Consider the following 27,452-nt stretch of genomic DNA (forward strand, 5'->3'; position numbering starts at 1 on the left):
GTTCACCAGTTAATTACCTAACTCAAAAGTAGTTTGAACAAAGACGTTATATGTGAGTACATCCGTGATATAAATTTTAATAATATTTTTTCAAGATCTTGTGGTCATTCGTCCATATTAGTGACCATGCACATCACCTGTCGCTATTTCAGGCATGAATACATCGCAGTATGCATGCATAGCTCATTAATTTGTGGACACCAAACAGCAAAAACTAGGAAACTACATGTAAAAATATTGATCTTAATTGTTTCGTTATGCATGTATTTTGAATACACAAATAGTTATCTATTTGTCGATAGTGGCAATGTGTATCATAAAGTGAGCGAGCGAGTGAGTTTAGTTTAGTTTTACGCTGCACTCAGCAATATTCCAGCTATATGGCGGCGGTTTGTAAGTAATCGAGTCTGGACCAGACAATCCAGTGATCAACAGCATGAGCATCAATCTCCGCAACTGGGATACGATGACATGTGTCAATTTAACCAAGTCAGCGAACTTGACCATCCGATCTCGTTAGTCGCCTCTTACAACAAGCATGGGTTACTGAAGATCAATTCTAACACGGACCTTCACGGGTCGTATCATAAACTTGTCGACAACAGTGAGTGAGCGAATAATAAAATAGGAAGATCAATGGGAAACAAATATTCTTATGATATGCAATATCATCGGTCACACCAACCGAGCGCGTGAACGCAAAGCAACCGAAAAGACAAAAAGAATTCCAAAAGTGATTTATGCCACAATATATCTTCTTAAGGAATGACCATGTAAACAAATTCTAAGTGTTGTGATATATGGATGTTAACTTGTTAACATGTTGACCCCCTTATTACCATCATGGGCGGATCCAGGAATATTTTCGCAAACAAAATCTTCAATGTGGTCTTAAGTCATTTTCAAGGGAGGGGGTAGGGGTGGGGGTGTTCGAACCCCCTGAACCCCACCTCTGGATCCGCCAATAACCATGGCCACAGCAGATGAAAAAATGATTGTCAGTTTTATTCGAAATTTATACACATAAAGAAGTCGATTTATCTAAGTGTGTATCAAAACAATGGTTTCTTTTCTGCACGTTGGCAGGGATGTCTTAATGTCTTTTGTCACTGAAATAATGACTGCAATGTGGTTGCAATAGCTATAATTACATACGGTAGTAGCGTAATACGTCATTTCGAATGCATTAAAAAATTGTATTTTTAGAAATGAGTAATGTTTTCACTGAGCAAAACGCGAAGTCTCAGTTTTACAATCACCCATGTTCTAAAATGGCGTCGTCCGAAACTGGAATGACATCTGAACAGGTAAATATGACTGTAAATGTAGTAAAGAAATATTTTTTCACAGTTTTGTTGGTCTGCATTACAGTTGCTTGAATACTTATTTGAAGCTATGCCGAGTATAGGCCGTGAATGATAGTGCATACTTGTCAACCCGCGTGTATTTTCCCGCGGACGTGACTCGTGCATGACCTGATTTCGGCCGGACCAACAACATACGCAATAATGTTTTGATCATCATTGATTGTATTTTTCCAATCAACATATTACTTGACTGCAGAAAATGATTTTACATATTTATTTTACCCATCAAAACGGGAAATATAGCCAGCTGATGAAACGCGACATCATTAATGTAGAAAAGAGGCATTTGAAGTACAGGAAGCGAATACGGATTGTAATTTCTTTCTTGACACTTGGACATTTTGTTATCGTGATTGTAAATAATTATAATTTTAGAATATCCCTAAGCAAACTTGTTTTCTGTATTTTTCTATGTATTTATGACACAACGACAACCCTTCATAACAATATATTCTATCATTGTCTTCAGTTTACTTGATGGACTGAAATTTCCTTTGCTTTACAATCAATACAGGATACAGAGATGAAGCTTGTTAAATTTGATCAATGTGACTGAGATATTTTCCCAGTCATGAACAATTTTAGACGGGCATTTAGGAACAATAACATGTCTGACTGCCACATTCACATTCATTTAACCATGATAACAGATGCCACAACGATATTTTTGTGTACTGTAAACAAGAGTTTGAACAGACTCCATTTAGAGGGTGTTTTTTAATGCAGTCCTTGAAGTGTAAAATATTTATGATGCAGTTAATCAGTAAAAAAGATGCTGAAGGGAGGAATTTTTTTTGTTAAATTGTTTTCTTTGTGTTTTAGGTCAGAAATAGTTTCTTTGTAGAAATGTAGACCTATCACTTGTCATACAATGCATCCATAAACATGATAGGTCTTTCACTGACCAGGGTAAACCTGTGAAGATATGGGTTAGAATTGATCTTCAGCAGTCCATGCTTGTCGTTAGAGGTGACTAACAGGATCAGATGGTCAGGCTCACTGACTTGGTTGACACATGTCATCATATCCCAGTTGTGTAGATCATGCTGTTGATCACTGGATTTAGGCAATTTTCAGGAAATTTTATATTGCTTTACACAATATTTTAACAACTGTTTTATGAATATTACAGTCACATCTTGATGTTGATATTACGAATATATATCAGTCAGTCCTAGGGGTTTGAGTAATTGTGAATTGCTGAGAAGTCGGTCCTCTCCATCCCATATGTTTTATTACTATCAGTGCATTACCGTCAATAAGAAGGGAATAGTTCAGGGGGATTGAGATAATGCTCAATTTACGTGCCACTCCATGGTAAATATTGTAATGGCATGGATGAAAAAATTTGCATGTGCCCTGTTCATAACTAAAATTATAAAAATAATACTCACTATGATTAAAATGTGATATAGCTGACCAACTCAGATGAGTCAAAACCTAATTTTGCACCCCACCAAACTGTTTATTGGTAACACTCTCAATTTTACAGTTTGTGGACATGGCTATTTTGAATGCCAGTTTATGGGTCCAGGGCAAATAAAGAAGAACTATTCCTGCAGTTACGATAGTGTTCAGGAAATCCAGTTATCAATTTTATAGGTTTACATTATGTTTACTGATTTATTACATTAAATTGAAAGGACATAATTGTTGTGATGTTTTCAGTTTAATGTGATCATCAAAAGGTATTGGCACACTTTTTTTCACAAAAGCACACTTAAATTCTCTTTTGGGTGCCCAGTGGCACCCTTAAAAAATAAATTGGGAATTCCATCCCTGGTTCACTTTGAGTTCAATGGAATCATATATATCAGGAAAATATTACTGTTGAGTGTGACTTGGTGATGTCATCAACATATGCAATAGATTATGAAGTCCTTGAGAGTACTTCATATATTGTTCTGAAAAGCTATTAGATTAAAAAAACATTAGATAAAAATTAATTTGTGTTATATATTTTTTTACAAAATGGTTTTCCTGTTCGCCCCAGAATGTTAAATCATTGAATAAGGGTGAGATTCTGTATGATATTACTGGCTTAGTGTCTGTGGTGGAAGTAAGGTTTGTTGTTTGTACATATTTGTAGGAGATGACAGACACAGCAGAGGAAGGGGAGACAACTATGAACACCAGTGAAGCCCACTCCCCCTTCCATCACTCTGAGGACTCCAATTCCACTAACAATGAGACGGAAGAGACTGAGAGCGCAGTGTCTACAGATCGGGAGAACTCGTGGACTGTTCCCAGCACCCCTACCACAGGCCTCACGTCATTGCCGTCCACCCCAGTCAAGAAAGACATGACCCCAGGTACAGGTTCTGGCTTCCCAGTGCGCCCCGGTATAGCCTGGAGGAAGGGGGAGAGAGTCGAGGCAATGGATTTCCTTAATAACTGGTGAGTACATACTTCTGTATCATCAGTGAGTGATATCACTGCAATTGTCTGTCTGTCCAGTACTCATCAGCAAGCAGAGGAATCCCAGTGATGGAGATCTGCTATATTCTCTTGATGTTGGTTGACAGGTACCCAGCTAAGATCATGGACATTGATGAGGAAGACAAAACTGTACTGATCCACTTCGAAGGTTGGAACCAAAGATACGATGAGTGGACTGTCATGACAAGCGAAGGGATCCGACCGCTCACGCGACACTCAGAGCGGAAAGAACGAGGCAAGAAGAAGATGAGAGATGTAAGTACATCCATCAACAACCATCTTGGTAGAAATACTGACTCAGAGTGAGTTACAACACCAGTGTTATGGGAACCGCTATTTGATATGTTTGCCACCCTGACCCTAACAAAATAAGGTGGCGAACATATACTGTAATCACACCATGTTATGTTCTGAACAAGACTTTTAAGTGTTTTAGGAAACCATACATTAAACTAATAGAAATTACTAAAGCTTCAGCATGGCCTGCGTTCAGAATTAGGAATGACAATCCACAAATGCTATGACAAAAAGTGCCCTCCTTAATGTCTAATACTATAAATGATTTAAAGGACTAGTGATTCAAATATGTTAAGTGACTTCACAAGTTTATAAATGTTTTATAGCTGGCCTTGCCTTTCCTTTTTCCTTATCCTGACTCATGCTCTTTTTGCTTGTCTTCTTCTTCTTGCGAACATAGTGGAACACTTGTATCTCCCTAATTGAAGCTCCTTCAATTTAAAATCACTAATTAGTATTCACCACGAGTTACCTCCCTTTCCACAAGGGGGAGAGAGCCCCCTCTACCCATGTGCCTCACTCTCTCCTTCTTAGCCCAGTGAGCTGGGCGTGAAGCGCCTGTGTCTCCGACACACTATATCCTTTGAAATATATTTAGTTAGTTACCTCGTATAGACATCTATAGAGGTTTAGCTAGTATCCTTCAGCGATTATATATTGATATTTAGTCGTTTTTCTACAGTTTATTCACGCGGGGGCCGTGTTTGTTTCAGTGGATTACGTTGATGAAAATTCTGTACTATTGCAGATTCGTTTTTATGCTGCTGCTGATCCGCCTTTAATATGATATGCGGTAGCCATGTTTATTATATTCACATTGCAGTTCGCGGTACTAATTTATCAATTCTACCTTTTTATTAATATTTACTGCGTTTGTACGCGCACAGCAGATAGGAGTGGCGTATGCAGACTCTAGTATGACTGATACACGGAACCCCTCGCCAGTCTACTGCTGTTGGCCGACTCCCCTCCGTGTGGTGTTCGCTAGAGTGGTGGAGAGGTGTGGGGCGTAGTCCGCCATCTCAAAGCATCCTGCTTCCCCAGACATCCCATCGTCGCAGCAGAAGACTAGAGGGTTTTCTACCACATCTCAACAGCGAGACCGTTCCCATCGCAGTTTGGGCCTGTTTGATGATCAGCCGGTCATCATACCAGATGTACATCAAAGATTGACCGATGTCGGCTCAGATCAGCATGCAGCCTGATGTACCAAGCGCAGATATCGCGATGATCGTCCTGAGGGTCCCATCATTACCAACACTCAGCGCAGGCGTCGCGCACCCAGGGCAGCGTCGACCTCTGAGGAAAATCAGCGAAGTCTACTAGGACTTTCTCAGCGAGATTGTTCCAGCCGATGACCTGGACCTCTCGATGATCAGCTGATCATCATCCCGGCGTCGCCACAAGAAGCGACCGGTGACAGCTACAGCGACATCAGCAGAGATCACCATGCAGCCTGATGCCTCTACACTGATGTCGGACGATTTTCGGTGGACCCCTCCATTAACACGCCAGATAAAGCACCGGCGACCTGCGTCGCAGACCATCCCAGAAGACATGATCGCGACAAATTATGAACATCATGGAGGACCACTATATCTCGCGGTAGCAGGGTCGAGCAACCAGCGAAGGCTCCAAGCGTGAACAACACCCAGAGGCACCCCGTCAGCGTAGCAGCCAGGGCGATGTCACCTTCAGCGAAGGAAGTCGCGGACCACCTTGGCGAAGGACCTAGATGTACAGCCCAGCGAAGGCCTTAGCGGCGGAAAGGACCTAGATGTACAGCCAGCGAAGGCGGAAAGAACCTAGATGTACAGCCAGCCGGCGAAGGACTTGGCGAAGGCAGGATAAATCATCACCTTATGCGGTTTCATCCCTAGATGTGGACTCGGACCATCAGACATCACGGAAGCCAGCCGCGAAGGTCATATCGTCGTTCCCCGGACGGACGCAGAGGAAGCCAGCGAAGGCATCGCGCGAGACACCTGAATCAGATCATCATCATCTAGAAGGACATCGAGGGACTATACAAGAGCTTAGCGAAACTATCAGCGTTCCCCTCACAAGTCTCGAGAAGATCAACCCATAGACAAGTTGATCATCGATATCAAGTATAAGAACTACAATCGTATATTGGTTCTGTTGAATCCATGGCCGAGGCGTATGTTAAGCTGGCCTAAATAGATCTAGAGCGATCAATTAGACACTTATCACCAGACTTAGTAACACGACTTCTGAATATGATAAGATGATCCATGCGGCCCTACTTAGGCAAAGCCGCCGATCCACATCCTGTTAAACACAGAGGCTGTTCCGCGAAGCAAGCTCATATATATATTTATATATATATATATATACTAATCGGGCTTTGACTCGACACCTTAGCGATGGTCGCGAAGGCTAAGTAACTCAAGTCTACTTCACCCAGAAGATCTAGAAGGGATACTGCCGAGAACTTAGCGAAGTCTCGGCGTTCACCGAGGAAGTCTCCTCCAAGGTTTCCATATACTAGCCACTTTCGTCATATATAGCTACTTTCGTCAGTCCGTTCAAGGCGTCGCATAAGTTGATTATCAACTGTATGCCAGATGCGATCTATAAGCCCTCTGCGAAGATAATTGCTCAGGCTATTTACAACACAGAGCGTCGCTGTATTATTAGTCAGCGACATTTCATAGATCTTCACAGAAATCAACTATTCATTATAAATTGCTAATATACAATCCCGGACGGCGATCACGATTATCTACATGCGTGACCATTCGCGCATATCTGCGAACAATTCAATATCGAAATTGAACAGCAGCCTTGTTACAGCGAGTATAACTCTTAATCGTCAAAGTTTCTGAGAAGAAATATGTACAACAAGTTCAGCGTTAATTCTACAATTATGGCGATACATTCATGTATACAGTCTACAAGCTCACAACTTGCAAGTTGTTTATACCCATATATATAAGGAAGTGAATTATATTCAAAACTGAAATTACTTTCCACGACAACCAGGAAAATAACCTACCCAGCATAAAATTACAGGCGAGATATTTGGCGGAGGTTTTAGCGATTACCATTAACCCTCGAAACCGTGGTCACTTTCGGATAACCCGGGAAGCTACGGTGAAGACCGGCGTTTATGCTAATATCAGCGGCGACAAGAATTTATTCAAGGTGGGTTTTCCGCTACACGGTGACATCACAGCGGGTATTATACAGAATCAAAATGCCTTGTTCTGATTGGACGCGAGGGACAGCGACCTACACAGAGGTCGATCTCAATTCACAGTTCAAGACTTACGTCACAAGTGACAACTATATATCAGTGAGCGAGCAAGCCTCATTACAGTCCAGTTAACCTGAACATTCATGATTAGACTGCCTTTCTTCAAGTTAGAGACCTCCCTGTCAAGTTAAGGCGAGGGATCGGCAGTCAGAAGCGATTTTACATAAAGTTCAGCGAGGACAGACACACCTGGTTGTGCACCTACATCGTCAAAGGACCGCTTGGCGAATTACCTAGGCGAAGATACAAGTGGATCTAAATCCACAGCGTTTCAGACTACAGCTGAATTTCATCAGCGACTAACACAACTAGATGGTTAGTAAACCTACTAAACTTCTGTTTGGAGAATAAAGCGGAAATTTCCGCCCAACCTGGGGATATGAATATAGTGCTCCAACACCTCACAAGTGAGGTTTATGAACACGCCTGGATGACATACTTGGACCCCATGATACGATGATTCTATCAAGTTGGCCAGCAAGAGCACTGTAAATTTATCTCCACCAAACCAAACAGGAGGAAAAATGCAACAGATTATTTCCTCTATCATCAACTACGCCAGAGTGAAGTCTCATGTACTATATCTCCATTTGGATCAGAACTGTCATACTACGTGCATATGCGGATGGACCTATTCCGACCCTCCATGAGCTTAATACTCATGATATTATAAGCTAACTTCTACAATTGTTCTACACAAATGTGATTGAAATAATGGAGGGTTTATTTCTGGAAATCCGATATGGTGGTTGCAAACCATTATCTGAGAGATATCACCACCGAGGGCGTCTCAGGTATACACCAATTCGATCCCATGGTCCTCGCACAACAGCTGACAGTTCCTCGGAGAAGATAAGTCAATCTAACAGATTTTTACTTATCTTATAACAATACTAAATAGCTTCATGCTATGTATAATTTACTTAAGTTCCTTTTATCATCACAGTACTATGATTATTACATCATACAATATATAAGTTAACAACTCTACAGAGTTTGTTATTATATATATTTACCTTAAGTTATTCATATCTTAAGAGTAATACTATGGTTACATGATAAATGCATTAGCTAACAAACTCTACAGAGTTTTTGGCTATTTTATACATAGCTTAAGTTAATTAAGCTAACAAACTCTCTGAGGAGTTTTACTATTATATAGGTAACTTAAGCTAATTATACCTTAAGCATAGTACTATACTCATATTATTAAAATATATTGGCTAACAAACTCTAAGGAGTTTTGCTATTATATAGGTAGCTTAAGCTTATTCATATCTTAAGCTTAGTACTATGTTTATATCATATAAGTAGATTAGCTAACAAACTCTAAAGAGTTTTTGCTATTTGGCTTAAGTATCATCATATTTCTAAGCAATATGGTTATATTATAACATGTATTAGCTAACAAACTCTACAGAGTTTTAGCTATTATATATGTAACTTAAGCTTATTCATATCTTAAAAGCAGTACTATGTTTATATCATATAGGTATATTAGCTATCAAAACTCTAAAGAGGGTTTTGCTATTATATATTTAAAGCTTAAGTTTCATCATATTTTAAGCTTTATGGTTACATTATAACATGTATTAGCTAACAAACTCTACGGAGTTCTTGCTATTATATATGTAGCTTAAGTTTTCCTTCATAAGCTCAATACTAGGTTTATATCATAGCTAACAAACTCTAAAGGGTTGTTTTAAGCTATTATACAATTAGCTTAAGTTTCATCATATCTTAAGCAGTATGTTTACATTATAAAGGTATTAGCTAACAAAACTTCGTGGTTTTGTTATTATATATATATAGCTTAAGTTTCATCATAACTTAAGCTCAGTACTATGTTTTTAACATAAAAAGTATATTAGTTAATAAACTCTAAGGAGTTTATTTTGCTATATACTTTTAGCTTAAGTCTAATCTTATCTTAAGCTTAGTACTATGGTTACACTATAAACATATTAGCTAATAAACTCTACAGAGTTTTTTGGCTATTATATATGTAGCTTAAGTTAATAATATCTTAAGCACAATACTATACTCATATTGTAAAATATATTAGCTAACAAACTCACGGGTTTTGCTATTATATATGTAGCTTAAGTTCATTATATCTTAAGCACACTACTATACTCATATTGTAAAATATATTAGCTAACAAACTCTCACGGGTTTTGCTATTATATATGTAGCTTAAGTTAATTATATCTTAAGCACACTACTATACTCATATTGTAAAATATATTAGCTAACAAAACCCTACAGAGTTTTGCTATATATATGTAGCTTAAGTTAATTATATCTTAAGCTCAGTACTATACTAATATTATAAATATATATTAGCTAACAAACTCTACAGAGTTTGGCTATTATATATGTAGCTTAAGTTAATTATAGCTTAAGCACAGTACTATACTCATATTATAAAAATATATTAGCTAACAAACTCTACAGAGTTTGGCTATTATATATGTAGCTTAAGTTAATTATGGCTTAAGCACAGTACTATACTCATATTATAAAAATATATTAGCTAACAAACTCTACAGAGTTTTTTGCTATTATATATGTAGCTAAAGCTTATTCATATCTTAAGCTCAGCATTATATCTATATCATATAAGTATATTAACTAACAAACTCTAAAGAGTTTGCTATTATATAATTAGCTTAAGTTTAATCATATCTTAAGCTTAGTACTATGTTATATCTTAAAGTATTTTAGCTAACAAACTCTAAGGAGTTTATACTAGCATATTAACAAGCTTAAGTCTATTAGTCTTAAGCATTGTATTAATGTTATATATACTTTATCATAATAAGTACATGGTAATAACCTTTTATATGGCAGCTGATAAGTTAGCAGCAGGAATTCATCAGTTCAGTGCCTTTATGAAGTTCCCATGGGGTTATTACAATCATCACAGTTCAAATCACTAATTATTAAAATCCAAAGTATTAGATATTCCCACCTCCGTTCCGTAGGATGCTACAAGCAAAAGAGCATGAGTCAGGATAAGGAAAAATATGTAATTTTTGGAGTAAAATTGATATTTTATACTTATCCTGACTCATGAGGTCAGCCCTCCCATCCTCCCAAATAACACTTTGGATTTCCCTGTAAATTCAAATGTTGGGCTCAGTATATGAGGAGAGAGTGAGGCACATGGGTAGAGGTGAAGCCCTCGTTCAGCTTGTGGAAAGGAGGTAACTTCGTGGTGAATACTAATTAGTGATTTTAAATTGAAGGGAGCTTCAATTAGGGAGATACAAGTGTTCCACTATGTTAGCAAGAAGAAGAAGACAAGCAAAAGAGCATGAGTCAGGATAAGTATAAAATATCAATTTTACTCCAAAACTGCTCGTCATACTGGGGGAATTCTGGGGGAAATATTCCTAGAATTCTATTGTCATGTGGCTACAAGCAGAAGACTGCGGTATTTTGGTGCAATACGTTTGTTTTTGCTGCTGTATTTGTTGCTCATGGAAACATATGCAGATATATATATTTACTTACATGGGCTGAGTCATTATATGTTCATCTGGAGTTACCAATGAATCAGTATTGATGCACTAGATGCTGATATTGAAAGGTCATAGGCTGTTGCACATTGTTACTGTAGGTCAGTCATAATTGTCAAATATTGGTCTGTACCTGACAAACACACACACATGTACATATATATTGATCACAGAAAGATGCATGTCAATAATAACTTGTGTTGGGTGAGTCTACAGTCGAGCTGTAGCCCAGTAGATGTCTGTCATAACAGTCAGGTATTGACCTCTACATGGTCAGAAGTACTGGTTTCTACATGTTCTGTGCTAAAGAGAGGCTATAGACACCTGCCTGGTGTTGACAGCCAGGGAAGCCTTGCAAGTGACACCATGTGTATGACAGAAGATGGCCAAAGAAAATCAAACAAGTTTTAACATGGCACACCACTTGATAATTGGTTGTTGTGTGTACAATAAAGATTGATGTTTGTATATCTCAAGTTAATGTTGTTTTGCTTTTACATTTCACCTATAAATTATGCAAATTTACATAAAACAGCATAGGAAAATCAGAATGATATATTTCTCATATATGGTGCTACTTGAAGACAACAAAGTTCTCCATTTTGAGGGTAAAGCAAAATAGGGTCAAATGTTTCGAAAATCTCCATTTTGAGGGTAGAGCAAGATAGTCATGTTTACAAAGTTCTCCATTTTGAGGGTAAAGCAAAATAGGGTCAAATGTTTCGAAAATCTCCATTTTGAGGGTAGAGCAAGATAGTCATGTTTACAAAGTTCTCCATTTTAGGGTAAAGCAAAATAGGGTCAAATGTTTCGAAAATCTCCATTTTGAGGGTAGAGCAAGATAGTCATGTTTACAAAGTTCTCCATTTTGAGGGTAAAGCAAAATAGGGTCAAATGTTTCGAAAATCTCCATTTTGAGGGTAGAGCAAGATAGTCATGTTTACAAAGTTCTCCATTTTGAGGGTAAAGCAAAATAGGGTCAAATGTTTCGAAAATCTCCATTTTGAGGGTAGAGCAAGATAGTCATGTTTACAAAGTTCTCCATTTTAGGGTAAAGCAAAATAGGGTCAAATGTTTCGAAAATCTCCATTTGAGGGTAGAGCAAGATAGTCATGTTTACAAAGTTCTCCATTTTAGGGTAAAGCAAAATAGGGTCAAATGTTTCGAAAATCTCCATTTTGAGGGTAGAGCAAGATAGTCATGTGTACAAAGTTCTCCATTTTGAGCATAAAGAGTGGAAATATGTTAACAAAATTGTCTTTTTTGTAGGGTCGAGCAAGATAGTCATATGTTTACAAAGTTCCTCATTTTGAGGGTTGAGCAAGACAGTCATAAGTTTAGAAAGCTCTCCATTTTGATGTAGAGCAAGAGAGAGTAATTTGTTCACAAAGGGAGGGGTAATTAATTTCACAAAGTTCTCCATTTTGAGGGTAGAGCAAGACATGAGCCAAAGGTTTATAAGAGCATGTAGTGAGAGAGTGATTCTTGCAGGGCAAAATGGCCACAATACCTAAGGAGGTGCGGAGAGGGCGTCGGTCCAGTGAAGGTAGGTGATTTGTCACATGTTGCAATACTGGTGACATTGTAGTGTTAAACAAAGGATTTTATGATATATGCTTGATAAAGTCAGTCAAGGGGTAGGGAGGGAAAAAAGTGTTTTCCAAACAAAATCTTCTGTTGCTTCCCCTCATACAAGAAGTATTGATTTCAGTATGCATTCTACCACATCCAAGTACATTGTAGATGTAGGGTACCAGACCTGGGTATCTTAGTTCCCACAATAATAGGAACCTGCATGAATCTTTACCAGTGTTTCATTTCAGATCCTTTTTACCAAACAATGTATTGTTGAAAGTTTATTAAAGGTGCATTCATTAATATTGCCTTTGGAAGGTTTGTGGTACATGCAGAGTTAAGCATTACAATTCTTCATTTTTCCAGTTGCTTTCCTCTTAAAGTTTGATGCTGATTACATGATTAATTACTTATACCCTCAGCAGTTATCAGTCAAGTTTTGTCCTAAAATGGAATTTTGATATCAAATATTGAAAATAAAAGTATGCACTAAAGCTGGTTTATCCTTTTCATTCCACCTCAATGAAAATTGTATTCACAAGGTTGCAAATTTAATTCTTCATATGCATTCCCTTTAGAAAATAAATATTTTACAACTGCTTCAAAAGGTTCAAAATCTTTAGTGGTCTGTCAGGAGCAACAGTATATGAGAGTCACTTCCCTTAGTCCCACTGACAGTGGTGTTGATACACATTAGCTATCTGTCACAGGTTACAGCATTGAGAGATGGGAAAAAGTTGCACCTGCAGTTAAACTGTTGGAGAGGATTATGAGAGATGTTAATGTTAGCTTGGTCAAGCTAAATGTATTGTAATGACATTTTTTTTCTCAAGATATAACCAGTAACATTATTGACAAATACTAGAAATAGGTCAAGAAGAATAATGTTAATTGATTTTTTTCTCTTTTGGCCAACATGCAGAATTAGGTAGTTTGTGTAAGTGTGTATGTTCTGTTGACAATGCACATTCTGTTAACTAAGGTTTGATGAAACTTTGTGCAGAATGTTTGTTAAACATTTATTTTGTGAATTGTATGAAGTTGAAGATGTAGTTTGCAAGCATTACCTGTTTTCATGATGTTGTCAAAGTTCTACAAGAGATTGTCTGTAGTTGAGCCATTCTTGGAGGTGTTTTTGTTCCTGTAATTAGACAAAAGTTATAACAATTTTGTCAAGTTACCACATGATGACAAAACATGTTTATGAAAGAGTATATTCTCACAATTGAACATTATAGTGTTACTTTTGTTGTCTTAAATCTCTTATTGCCTTTTATGATATTGTGATTTTGTGAAGATCAGTGTGGTCTTTCCAAGTTTGCATTTGTAAATATGTGTACCATTCCTTCACAAAACAGTGGGTTTTTTCATTTTCAACTTTCACTTTCATACCGTCGAACCTTCAGACGAATATATTGGCATGTTTTGTCTAGTTTCATAAGACTACTTTGTGCCAGTGCATCTAATGAAAACCCCTTTGCAGGTCGCAGGCAAAGTGCAGAGAAGGTACGATCAACTAGCCAAGAGATCAAGGACAAAGGTATGAATTATAACACATGTACAGATATATAAAGGCAGTTTTCAAGAAATTTCCTCAAAATAGTGTGGATAAGTAAGCACTCGGAGAAAGTCACTATTACCTGGTTAACAGTACATCAAACTAATGAGAAAAATCATGATTAGAAATGTTTGTTTTACATTTCTGGACATCATCTATTACTAAATAGATAATAACTCCATTGTTAGGCAGATAAGCTACTCAGTTATTTTCCTGATTAAACTGGTGCTGGTTCAAGGGCAGGATAGGTCCCCAGAGCCCTATGTTTGTATACCTATATCTTAGGCAGCGTAGGCCGTAAATACCCTGTACATACTTGTGTCACTCATGGGATTCCTGAAACTCCAAAGCCTTTGTCCCTATGGAGCTTCTAAGGCAGAAAGGTCGACCAGTAACCTATACATGTATCTGCTGTAAAACATCCTGGTCAGTTGATGTCTTAATACCCCATTTTTGTAAAGATGGTATTCGTGAGCAGAGTAGCACTCTAATACCCCATGCTTGTGTAGGCGGGAACGGGTGGTCAGGCTCACTGACATGTCATCGTATCCCAATTGTGTAGATCTATGCTTATGCTGTTGATCACTAGATTGTCTGGTGCAGTCTCAATTATTTACAGACCGCTGCCATATAGCTGGAATACTGCCGAGTATGGTGTTAAACAACAACCAACCAACTTTGGCAGAGTTGCCCCATACCCCATGCTTTTATGGGTGGGATTCCTAGGCTTAGTAGCACCCCAACACCACATGTTGGTATAGATGGGATTCCTTGGCAGAGTAACACCTCAATACCACATGTTGGTATAGATGGGATTCCTTGGCAGAGTAGCATCCCAATACCACATGTTGGTATAGGTGGGATTCCTTGGCAGAGTAGCACCCCAATACCACATGTTGGTATAGATGGGATTCTATTTCCCCATGCTTGTGCTCCTTTGGCAGAGTAGAACCCAAGTACTCCATGCTTGTATCCCTTTGGGGCTCCCTTGGCAGAGTAGAACCCAAGTACTCCATGCTTGTATCCCTTTGGTGCTCCCTTGGTAGAGTAGAACCCAAGTACTCCATGCTTGTATCCCTTTGGAGCTCCCTTGGCAGAGTAGAACCCAAGTACTCCATGCTTGTATCCCTTTGGTGCTCCCTTGGTAGAGTAGAACCCAAGTACTCCATGCTTGTTGGAGCTCCCTTGGTTTAGAACCCAAGTACTCCATGCTCCCTTTGGAGCTCCCTTGGTAGAGTAGAACCCAAGTACTCCATGCTTGTTTCCCTTTGGAGCTCCCTTGGTAGAGTAGAACCCAAGTACTCCATGCTTGTTTCCCTTTGGAGCTCCCTTGGCAGAGTAGAACCCAAGTACTCCATGCTTGTATCCCTTTGGTGCTCCTTTGGCAGAGTAGAACCCAAGTACTCCATGCTTGTTTCCCTTTGGAGCTCCCTTGGTAGAGTAGAACCCAAGTACTCCATGCTTGTATCCCTTTGGAGCTCCCTTGGCAGAGTAGAACCCAAGTATTCCATGCTTGTATCCCTTTGGTGCTCCCTTGGCAGAGTAGAACCTAAGTACTCCATGCTTGTATCCCTTTGGTGCTCCCTTGGCAGAGTAGAACCCAAGTACTCCATGCTTGTTTCCCTTTGGAGCTCCCTTGGCAAAGTAGAACCCAAGTACTCCATGCTTCTATCCCAATGTAGATTTGTAACACATATTTGTCAAGCAGTCTCATTTTCAGGGCAGGATAGGTCCTCAAGCTTGTAAAGAGAATCAGCCAGAATGGTGGTAAGAGTTGCACAGGCTGTTAACTGCATGCTTATGCAGTGTGACATTGCTTTTGCCGATTTGGACATAATACCAATTTTAAAATCTGTTTGATAGGTGAGAAGACTGGTCTTACTGAAAGACGTCGGAAGCACAAGTTGATTGTAGCCGGATCCTTCCTGGCTAAGAGGGAAAGGTCAACCAGTGCACCAGGATTGGTAGCCAAGCCAAGGCAGAAGAAGAGTGAAGTCAAAGGGAACAGAGTATGGCAACAAATTGACTTACACATGTAGATAAAAGATAAGAGAACAAGTCTCTGTTCACATGTCTACTTGATAAACACTTCCAATAAAGACCATCGTGTTGAGGACACTTTGTGCCACACTGGATGTTGATCGAAATTGTTTTAGAAATTGGGTATAATTATGAACGTTTCAGGTGTGTTCATGAGAATTTGACATTTTATTTGAACACTTGCATCCTTTGGACATATATCACCAATAAATGTGTAGGTAGAAAGAGCAACATGTTCTACATGAATACTGCTGACCTTTGTTGATGGGTTTTGTGTGGGCTGTAAACAGATCTGAGATGTCTGCTGTAGAACTGCTGGTATCATTTTCCTTATACATGAACATTCTTAGTGTATATGCAAGTTCTTTTCAGCTTTTCGATTGATATGTGGATTCATCAATTCATTGCCAACCATATTTACTGAAGCATTTGGTTTTCTTACTTTTATGTATGTGCAGAGGAAAGGGTTTGGTATGAAAAGCAGCCCTCGGAAGGGCTTCAGTGTGAAGACAAGTCCAGTTCCAACGAAGCTGTACACTCCGCGTGTTAGTCCCTTGCAGGCGAAAAGAGACACATCTGCTGCAGGAGAAACACCTGAAGTCAAAAGTGAGCGTTTCAATTGGCATCTGAAGAACAGGGAGTTATTTAGATCAGCTCAGAGATGTCAGTCCCAAATCTGCAACAAATAGTAGTAAACATTTCCATATTGGAATAAAAACATTTCGATTCAAATTATACAACCAGTGCAATGGCTTTAAGAGATTACTTCTATGCATAGTTTTAGGTTACTGCATTGAATCCAACATTGGAAGAAAATACCGGTTTAGCTGTCCCAAGCACCTACTTAATAATTAGAAGGCCCTGATTTGAATCGTTTATACTCTCCTGTGATATAGGCAGAACTGATGTAAAACAACAAACTGGCAGCAGGGAGTGGTAACAATAACAACCTGTTTCCTTACAGCAGACAGAGAGCAGAAGGTCGTGGGTTCAGTCCCCGGCTGCGTCATACCAAAAGACGTTAAAATTTGGTACTTGTTGGTCCATGCCTGGCGCTCGGCATTAATGGGTACATCAAGGACTGGTCGGCTCGGAATCAGTATAATGTGTCTGAGTACTGTATTCATGCTTCACTGTGGCATGGTATCTCAGTGAGCTAGCACTATAAAACCAGCTTAAGTCTGGGCTAGTACAAGCAGCCACACATACACATGCATGCACATCATCATATGAGCAAAATAATCTTAAGTATGACGTTAAACCCCATTTCACCTCACCCTACAGCAGAAAAGCGGGGCAAGAAGCGTGCACTTTCTCTGCCTGCTGAGGAGGCCAGCCCCAGTCTTTCCGGAGATCATCTCCACACACCCTCGTCAGCCCCAGCAGTATCAGCCAAGAGAGCCAAGTCTACGGAGAAAGATAAATGTGAGTATACTCACCTTAACAATTGATGTTTATGTCTGTTGAAGATGGAAGCTTTTAACTCCATGCCATTAGCTGAGAAAGTTACTATACAGTATAACTTTGTTAGCTCAAGGTTACCATATTATCAATAAAGATTCTTCCATAGATTTATGAAATTGACAATTACACATAAAGGTTATTGAGTATAAGTTTCAAAGTTTAACTGTAATAAATAACTTTTTGTGATCTGTTCATGAAACTGTCAAAACAAATAATCAGAACTTCATGAAATATATGCAATACAATAAGCCTGTCAGAGGACATCATGGAAGGAGAATGGTTTGTTGACATCACTTTACAAAAGTTTGTGATACAGCCAGATCTATGATCCCTGTTTGGGTATGTGTAAGTCAGAGGGACCTAAATGGAAGGAGAATGGTTTGGTTATCAGGTGCATGATATCTTTACAGCTGGAGGTCTAGCCCCCAAGGAGTTTGTGATACAGCCAGATCACAACCTGTTCAAGTGTATGATCCCTGGTTGCACCAAGAGCTTCCGGAAGGAGAGCCTGCTGGACTACCACTTCAAGTACTACCACACAGAAGAACCCCGCACTCCACAGACTCCAGCCTCCAGGACCAAGAGGCGCAAGACCTCCAGCATATGTGAGCATCATCAGTGTACACGTGTATAAGGTCTGCATCACAATAGGTGCTAATGATGATATTAGATTAACATGATGATGATGATTAATGATGATGGTGATGGTGGTGGTGATTATTATCATTACTGATGATGGTTCAGAATACTGTTCGAAGTTGTGATGAGCCCAACTCATTCAATAGATGATGTTGATAATGATGTTGTTATATTACAAATGATCATAATTACATTAGATTCCAGATGTATGTTGATATCCGTCAACCAAGTTTACAATGTGTAATTTTTGTGATACGTCACACAATGGAATTATTCATCAGAAGTATGTTAATTAATACATTCTCTTTAGTATACAAGGATACAGTTTTCAAAGTGAAAAAGGGAGGAAACGTTTTCAAACTGTTTGATGAAGTTGAAAAACTTCTGATGTGAAGTCGCCTACTTCTATATTTTATAGTATATATGTAAGGACAGTGTGAATTGACTTGTCACCCAGTGTCTCATGGACTAGTTGATATGGGAGTGCTGCAGCAAGTGTTGAATGTTTCAGTCTCCTTGGCAGGTTCCACTGACAGTGATATATCAGTGTCCTCCAAGGGGAAGACAACTCCAGGTGAAATTAGTTCAGCAAAACGCAAGCGCCACATCTCGTCTGCAAGTGAGGTTCTGAAGGAAGAACCTGTGGCTGAAATCAAGAAAGAGGAAGTGATTGAAGGTAAATATGTGGACATTTTGGTGTAAAAGTTGGGGGAGATAGCACTCTGTTCTTGAAGCAGCATTACTTCTGTGGGGATTTCAAGGAAGAACTCCTCCCTTGTGCCTCATTAACAAGTGAAGATCCAGGATAGAATTGTCTTCAGCAACCCATGCCTGTCGTAAGAAGCAACTAATGGGACCGAGTGGACATGGTTGACACATAATCTTTGTATCGCAATTGCGTAGATTGATGCTCATGATGTTGATCACTGGATTGTCTGGTCTGTTGTACCCTGTGACATGAATCACTGGCTGCTAATCAAGTCAAGCTGGAATATTGCTTAGTGCAATGTTAAACAACAAACAAACAAAACAAAATCTCTTCTGTAGGGATTTCAGCTCCCTTTGGCCTCATGTATGTTTTAAATGACTGATCATTTTATCCTGTGACATAGATCATTGGGTGCTCAACAAGTCAATTGTTTGTTTTGTTCAGCCTTGATTATATTTATATTGATGTGATACAGAATTGGACGAAGGAATGAACGTCCACCTAAACACTAAGCTCTACCAATGTGTGGGGTTGAATCTTGGTTATACATATATAGCATTGTGTGTATCTATAACATTTTTAAAAAAAAAGTAACAATAACGTATCTGGTTTTATGGTTTATCATTCTGTTTCCGCATGGTAGGATATTAATCGCTACTTGAAGTCATGTCTTGCTATTGAAAGGGAAACAGAAAGGAAAATAACTTACCTTAGCACTTTTATCAACAATAATCTCATTGTTCTTCTTGCCTGGCTAGTAGAGGAAGAGAAAGTTGCCATGGCAACACCTTTGATCCCAGCAACTCCTGTGACACCTGGCCCAGCAGAAATGGGGAAGCCAGCAGTCGCTGATACGAGTATGATAGAGGAAGCGTCGCTACAGGAAACAGAGGATGAGGCTGTATCCGAGGAGGTGGTCAACTGTGTGTGTGGATACGATGAAGAAAACGGGTTGATGATACAGGTACCTGACATGAATACACATGGACAATTAGGGAGGTGTTTGGTAAATGTAAATGGAATGTTATTTCATTTGTATGTTGACAGAGGCCTTAGAAAGGCATTTAACTTGTAAAAACGAGCAAGGGACATAACCCTGGAGAAAGTATTATTTAAGCACCAATGCATCAATTTATGGCCACTGACTTTTTTAGCAAAGGCCTCAGATAATAATTGGCTTAATTAAAAACAGCTTCAGCTTATGAAATTCCTTTTCATTAAGGAGCTAGTAAATCTTGTAAATGTACCTATAGATCATTTGTAAAAGCAGGAAAAGTTAGTAAACTGACAGCGGTATTGTGTAAAGGTTTGTCTGAGACTTGTTGCTCAACTGTTGGTTGAAGATATTGATTCATACAGAGGTACAGATCAGCTACGTATTTGCGTAAATTACGCTAATATTTATGTGAAAACTCAATTCCTATTATGTCTTTTGCGTACAAGTACGCTTGAATTTTTGTAAATGCTCAATAAATTTGATCTTGTATGCGTACACACAAAAATTTCAAATCTTAGTTTGCATACCAGTGGATAGATGAAATAACTGAGGTATATTGAGAGATTCTATTTCAGGACATGAACTTGGCATCTTGCAGTCTTTCTTATCGTTTCTCATATTACAGATCAAACATAAATAACAAACACATAAACCAACATTTAAACTTTGTTATATTTTTTACAATTAATGGAAAATGGCAAATACCTGATTGAGTTTCAGTCAGGTGGGTACAATTTATTGGGTTATTTAAAGGAAAATTAGGATACCCAATTGAGATGAGCACAAGCGAGTACATAACTCAATGACCCAAAAAGTTATCTGTAGCTCTGTTCATATGAACCAGTTAAGATATTGTCAGGAATATTTGCTGAAAAAGTCAGTGCAATGTTTGTGGCCATAAGTCGATGCATTGGTGCTTTAAATAATACTCTCTCCAGGGTTATGTCCCTCGCTCGTTATTGCAGGTTAAAGGCCTTTTTCGAACTTTTCAGTATTAATTTGTTATATTCACCACTTGAACAAGGCCTAGTGGTTTTTCGTCGCGCCGAAACGGTTCAATTTCATGGGTACAATGTGTTAAGCCCAATTGATATTGCTGGAATATTGCAGCGGTAAAACTAAACTCAGTCAGTCAGACTACATGAACAAATACAGTTATGATGTGGCCCGTGGTGGGAGACAGCAGTTTTGTTATAGTTGTTGTTCTGTAACTGTGTCACTGAGCTCTGATGGTGAAGAGTTTCTTTGTTTTTGTGTTCCAGTGTGATGTGTGCCTCTGCTGGCAACATGCCAGCTGTTTCAGTATCAAGTATGAGTCTCTGCCGTCTAAATACATCTGCTTTGTGTGTGAAAACCCACCAGGTAAGGCACAAGATCAATTTCCCTGTGCCATATTCCCTTCGAACAAAAGATGCGTGATTGCCGACGGCCTGCCACTTGCGTTCAGTCGCCTAGCCTGCCCACAGGTGGCAACTCCTGCCCTGATTTTTCGGTTGCATAATTTATCCGATCCTACCGACCGTGAGGTCCATTCTGTTTTGCCACTCGGTTCAACTCCCAACTGCCGGTAGGGATTCTTACATCTCCAATTCCAGATCCACTAGCTTGGGGATCACTATCAGCCACATGCTCGGAAGGCCTCGAAAGCTGAATCGCTTCCACCTCCGCTCTACAAGGTCATTCAGGAAAATTCTGTTGTTAACCAACAAAGTACAACTTCACTAGCAGTCATTTTGGCTAGCTAAAGTTGGTTCGCCCGCCTAAAGTTCCTCCTTTTGTGTCATCAGCTCAATAGTTTATGTATTTACAGGATCAGCTCAAGGTACTGAAATTTGAAAAAGAAATAAGCCTGCACCTCTCTTACAAGTTATGTGTTCTGGTATATACAGAGTTCATCTTGTCAACTCCATGACACCGAGTTTTTATTGTTTATGGCCATTTAAGTAAACATCGCTCAGGGGGTGTTGTTATGGTTCGTGAACACGACTTACAGCGTCCGGAGTGTGAAGCAATTTACTGTGTATTTTACTGATTGGTTACAGCTACTTACCGTCCGGTTCCGGAAACCGAATTTCCGGATTATCGAGGCAAATTAAATAGGCATAGATTGGTAACAAGCTAAAATCGTCCGGGAGGCGAGACATCCGGATTATCGGGGTCCGGACTAACGGGGCTTCACTGTAATTGAATTTTAGTAACCAGAACCAATTCCATGAAGGCTACTTGTTCTATAAATATGGTCTTTCATATACTCTTAACGTTGTCTTATGAAGCCTAGGCATAAGCAAGATTGTTAATGCATGGTGTTTTTGAATGCACATTCTTTTGCAGATATCATTAAGAACATGTTTTGACCCGTGAAGATCTGGGTTAGAATTGATCTTCAGTAACCCATGCTTGTCGTAAGAGGTGACTAACGGGATCGGGTGGTCAGGCTGCTGACCTGGTTGACACATGTCATCGGTTCCCAATTGTGTAGATAGGGATTCATGTTGTTGATCCCTGGATTGTCTGGTCCAGGCTTGATTATTAACAGACCGTCGCCATATAGCTGGAATATTGTTGAGTGTGGCGTAAAACTAAACTCACTCACTCACTAAGAACATGTTTGTTTATATCCATGAACTAGGAGTTCGTGACAGTCGGCGTTACATCCATGACCAGGACTGGTGCAAGACTGGACGTCTTAAAACATTCAGCTTCTTAGATGTCAAGCAGTCCAGTGACAACACCGGCGGTGAAGGCCACCAATACCCTCATCGGGGACATCCTCAACGTGAAGTCAGCGCTGCACTCCCTCAAACAGGAGATTCATGTAGCTGGGTGAGTGCCAACAACATTAATGAGGACATGGTCTTGAAGTTATTGTCGCTAATATGTTTGGACTATTTTTCTTGTGAAGGAGATAGGTAAAATGAAAAGACATGTATGATTAGAGTTATAGCTATGCTGTTGTCATGGTGACATTCTTTGCCACAGTAACAGGTGTAGTGATTTGTGGTTGGGTTTACCATGTATCTTTTGAAACGGATAATAAGAAGCTTCATAATGTTACACTTATGCACATTTTACTTCTGGAAGTGCGTGCTTATGTACATTTTGACCGCTGGAAAGTTGTATTTATGTACATTTGAATTATGGGGCGGTGGGGGTAGCCTTGTGGTTAAAGCATTCGCTCTTCACGCTGAAGACCTGGGTTTGATTCCCCACATTTCTGGTGTCCCCCACCATGTTATTGCTGGAATATTTCTAAAAGCGGTGTAAAACTAAACTCAATCACTCACATTTGAATTACAAATATGTTGACTAAATATTACTCAGAAAATGTATTGGATCTGACAGCCCAATTGATTGTTGAATGAAACACATTACTCAGAACAGTGAGGTATTTGAGCAAAGGCTTATATTGAATGTGGAAATATATTGTAGAATATTTTGAATGTTTGAAACTTGATAGGTTCTTATTACTAGCAGAATAATACCCTTGAACTTAGTGAGTTTGCAAGAAATGTTTTTGCCTAATATTCAAAACTGAAAACTTATGCTGGTGAAGATTACTTGATGCAGATGTTCCTCCAAAGAAATGCACGTTTTTGACTTATGACTTTGATTTAAGCCATGAAAATCACCCTGAGATGCGCACCTGGAGACGAGTTTGTGAAGAGAAAAGAAAGAAAGCAAGATCTGCTGCAACTGCAACAACAACTACGGCTTCATATACTACAGAAACTACAACGGTGACAGCAGTGAACCAGTCTGATACCATTGACCCATTGACCACTGATACCCCTCCAGCTGTTTATGAGTCAGACAACACAAAACATGAAGTTTCAAAAGAGACTACTAACAAAAGTCATGACACTTCAACTGTGGTAACGTTTTCTCTTGATACTGACAATGCTGAAAGAGAGAAGCCCAATATAGCAGAGCAGGAAAGCCCTTTGTCGAAGTCCATGGGTTGTCAAGCTTCATTAGATCTATCTGGGAGTAGTCTAGATCGATCAGATGAAAAGTCCTTTGACATATCCATGGGTGACAATGACAGTGATACGTCTACCATGACTGCCTCTGAGTCATCTGTTGGTTACATCAGTTGTCTCCCTTCAGGGCCGTCTGCTTCTTTAGGAGCAGACGACAGCCTGACATTGCCATCTTGTGACAATTTGGAAAAATCAGACATGGCTGGTGAAGTTAAAATGGAACAGTTTAAAGTCAAAGTTGAGGTAAGAGCAATTTTTATTGTAAATTTGAGGCATCTTTATCCAATTTCAGTGAAACTTGAAGGAGAGGGACATTGAAAATGAAGTTAAGCTTAGAGTTGGTTCCTCTTATTCCTTCTTTTTTCACAATTTTGTGGTTGTAGTTGATTCTCATTATGTATGTGTCTGTAACTCTGACACAATGGAGTTTGACTGTACTTCCATCTTTTGTCAAGTAGCATGCTCCAAAGTGAAGGTATAAGTGTTAGTGAAGGCTATCGACTGACCAACTGGTTCATGGTCTTGAAATTTATGCAGAACCTCCAAACTTCCACAAGTCTAAAGCCAAATAAAACAGTTAGGTCAACCTCTTTCAGAATTCTGCGAGTAGACTAATGTCTTGTAATAATCTAGAAGTTGCCAGAGTTATTCACATTTCTCCATTTGTCACTATACGACAGCTACCAGAGTCAGAGAAGGAAGATGTTCTGGATGAAGAAGTTGAGTTTGAGGAATGTCAGCGGGAACTCCTGCTGCACATTGTCAGGGTCCAGGCCGGGCTTAGTGACCGTCTCGACCTGATAGAGGATCAGATAGAAGGTAAGGCAATATGACAAGTAGGGAATATGATGTTTATTTACCGGAGGTTACAAGTGGTCTGGAGGTATCGTTTAAGGGATGTGACTTATGAGCATATATCAATCTGCGGTATTTCTTCATGATGCTGTTGGGGGCAGTGGGGTAGACTAGTGGTTAAAGCGTTCACTTGTCATGCTGAAGGGTACAATGTGTGAAGCCCATGTCAGGTGTCCCCCGCCGTGATATTGCTGGAATATTATTACTAAACGTGGCGTAAAAACCTTCTCACTGGCTCACTCATTATGATGTGGAGGACAGTGAATCAGATGCAGTGTCAGCTTCCTTAACAGAGGATAGATTTTGAGTCCATGATGATTTTCCATCAATATCATTTCAATCTCAGAAGTAGTCAAGGTGTGGCTTTGTGACTTGGAGGTTGCGATTACAAGCAATAGTCCCACCTACACAGCAGTAGAAATAAGAAAGGGTCCTTTTTAGTGTTTGACAAGTATTTGAATATTTTTTTTAAACCAAGAAGATTGCAAGTTCCCCTGACTTTCAGCCTTTATACTTCAGTTTCACTGTTTTATCTCTCAGATGATCTACTGAAGCTGGTCCACTAACAAAACTGTTGGAATATCATTTTTTATCATTGGTTTGAACCAGCAGCTATTGATAAATTGAGAGTTGTATAATCTTAGAGGGACAGGGTGAGTTCGGTTTTTCGCACTCCCCATTTCTGCCATCTTTGTCATGTTCCCATACTACAGCATACAGACATTCGTGTGTTTCAGCAATGGAGAAGGCCGATTCTACCCAGCGTGCACCACAGTCATTATCTCAGACAAACCAGACTCAGACTACTCCAGCACCTGCCAAGTCCATCCTTGGAGATGTACCAACTCTCAAGAAATCCCTGCATTCTCTCATTCGGGACCTGGGCAAGGTCAAGTCAATGGCTGCCTACCATTAAGTAAAGGGAGACAGTTGGTGTCTTACCTATCACAGCCACATGTTCTCATAAAGACAAGAAATACACATTGGAACTACTGTAAAGAGAAAAGTGTTATTTGACATGAAGATATGTGGGGTTTGTCTTTGTTCAATATACTTCTATGCTTTAACATGGAATTTGTTCAACAATGAAGCACTAGATGTTTTGTGACATTTGTACAAAAAAAATAAACATCAAAAGCATTTTGAAGTCGTTATTTTCCTTTAAAGGAGGTCATGGTTTTCTTTTCTATTCACCTATCTCTTTACCACAGAGATATGAAGTACAAGGTTGCGTCAACTAACCTTTGAGCGACCTATGACCGTCCAATCAAAAGCGAGATGGCTGAGGGGCGGTGGGGTAGCCTAGTGGTTAAAGCGTTGGCTCGTCACGCCGAAGACCCGGGTTTGAATCCCCACATGGGTACAATTTGTGAAGCCTATTTCTGGTGTCCCCCGCCGTGATGTTGCTGGAATATTGCAAAAGCGGCGTAAAACCAAATTCAGTCAGTCAGTCAGTCGAGATGGCTGAACGGATTTAACCAATCAGACAACGACTACTTGTTAGGGTTCGGCGGGACTTACAAAACGGGTTTTGGATTTTCTCTTCCCTGGACACTGATCTATCAACAAACGAAAATCCGCATACAACACAGATATTTGGCCTGCATTATATATGCTTATGGATTTCTAATGACATGGTTACTATTTGCGTATGTTTTCGCAAGATGATATCCTTGAATTATGACAAAAACGCCATTTTCAGCGAGTGTTTACTCATTGCGTGTATCACTCGGAAGCGATCGTGCGGAAAATAGCATTCAGAATCGTTCGAGTTTTTTAGGTAACGGTTCAAACTGTGTGTGCGAATGTTAACTTTCACGATTTGGTAAGCTGTGTTCTGATTGGTCAGTCCAAAAGTTTAGCTGACGCGACTAGGTTTTGTTAGACTCAGTATGGCAGTGTAAGGAATAATACTGAGCCTAAGTTTACTTAGACTGCATGTATTTCAGAACACGTGTACATTATCATGCTGAGTTCTCTACTTCTAATGGAGTACCATTCTGGTTATGGAAAAACACTTTCCATTCCCCACTAGGGTAAATTGTGTGATTCCCATTTCTGGTTTTCCTGCGTGATATTGCTGTGATTATGCTGAAAGCGGCATAAAACAATATGACAGAACGTGTGCCCCCAGGATGTAGTCACGGTAGTTCTGCCCTGAATAACATTTAGAGTTGTTCTGCCAGCCTTATTGATCTCACCCCACACCATTACTGAGCCACCCATAAAAACGATCGTTCATTCTTACGTTATCAACATGAAAGCGGTCATTCTGTTTAGACCTCTCTCTGTTGCGCCTGTCCAGAAGTCCACCAAAAACACTTGATTCTTTTGAAACGTTTGCCCAACGACGATAGGTCCATCACTGCCACCCTTGACGCCAACGAGGCCCAGCAGTATTGTGAAAACCGTAGGATAACACATGGACGTCAAACATGCAGGTTCCGCCTGTGGGTCCGCTTGTAATCCTCTTGTCCACTCAGCACTGTACTCTGAGAATCTCATCTCTAATTCGAGAGGCACTTTGACCATGGTAACACTGTCTTTCTGATGAAACAGTCTTGTGCCACACTGCTATCTTGGTCCAACTTTTAACATGCCAATTGCACCTGATGGTTCCTGGCGTAACGGACGCTGCATGTCTGAACAGGTTTACTTGAATTTACAACAATTTTCAACAACTTTCAGTTTTGTTTATATCACTGACAAGTTTCCCTGTAAATTTACA

At 39.5% G+C, this 27,452-nt stretch overlaps 1 protein-coding gene across 1 annotated transcript; it reads left to right on the forward strand.

The window, feature by feature from the left end:
* Positions 1-1,243: 1,243 nt before the first annotated feature.
* On the forward strand, positions 1,244-25,866 carry LOC124281241 (PHD finger protein 20-like). Its single transcript, XM_046717269.1, is given in 17 exon segments — positions 1,244-1,307; positions 3,457-3,764; positions 3,893-4,061; positions 12,399-12,453; positions 13,966-14,022; positions 15,904-16,049; positions 16,539-16,686; positions 17,365-17,505; positions 17,955-18,149; positions 18,707-18,859; positions 19,651-19,856; positions 21,152-21,251; positions 22,519-22,621; positions 22,623-22,712; positions 23,506-24,112; positions 24,550-24,688; positions 25,462-25,866. Coding segments are annotated over 17 exon segments (2,832 nt in total). The 5' UTR covers positions 1,244-1,271; the 3' UTR covers positions 25,641-25,866.
* The last annotated feature ends 1,586 nt before the right edge of the window (positions 25,867-27,452 follow it).

Source organism: Haliotis rubra, unplaced genomic scaffold (genome assembly GCF_003918875.1).
Source record: "Haliotis rubra isolate DU_JTF1 unplaced genomic scaffold, ASM391887v1 Scf280, whole genome shotgun sequence".
Lineage (NCBI taxonomy): Eukaryota > Metazoa > Mollusca > Gastropoda > Lepetellida > Haliotidae > Haliotis > Haliotis rubra.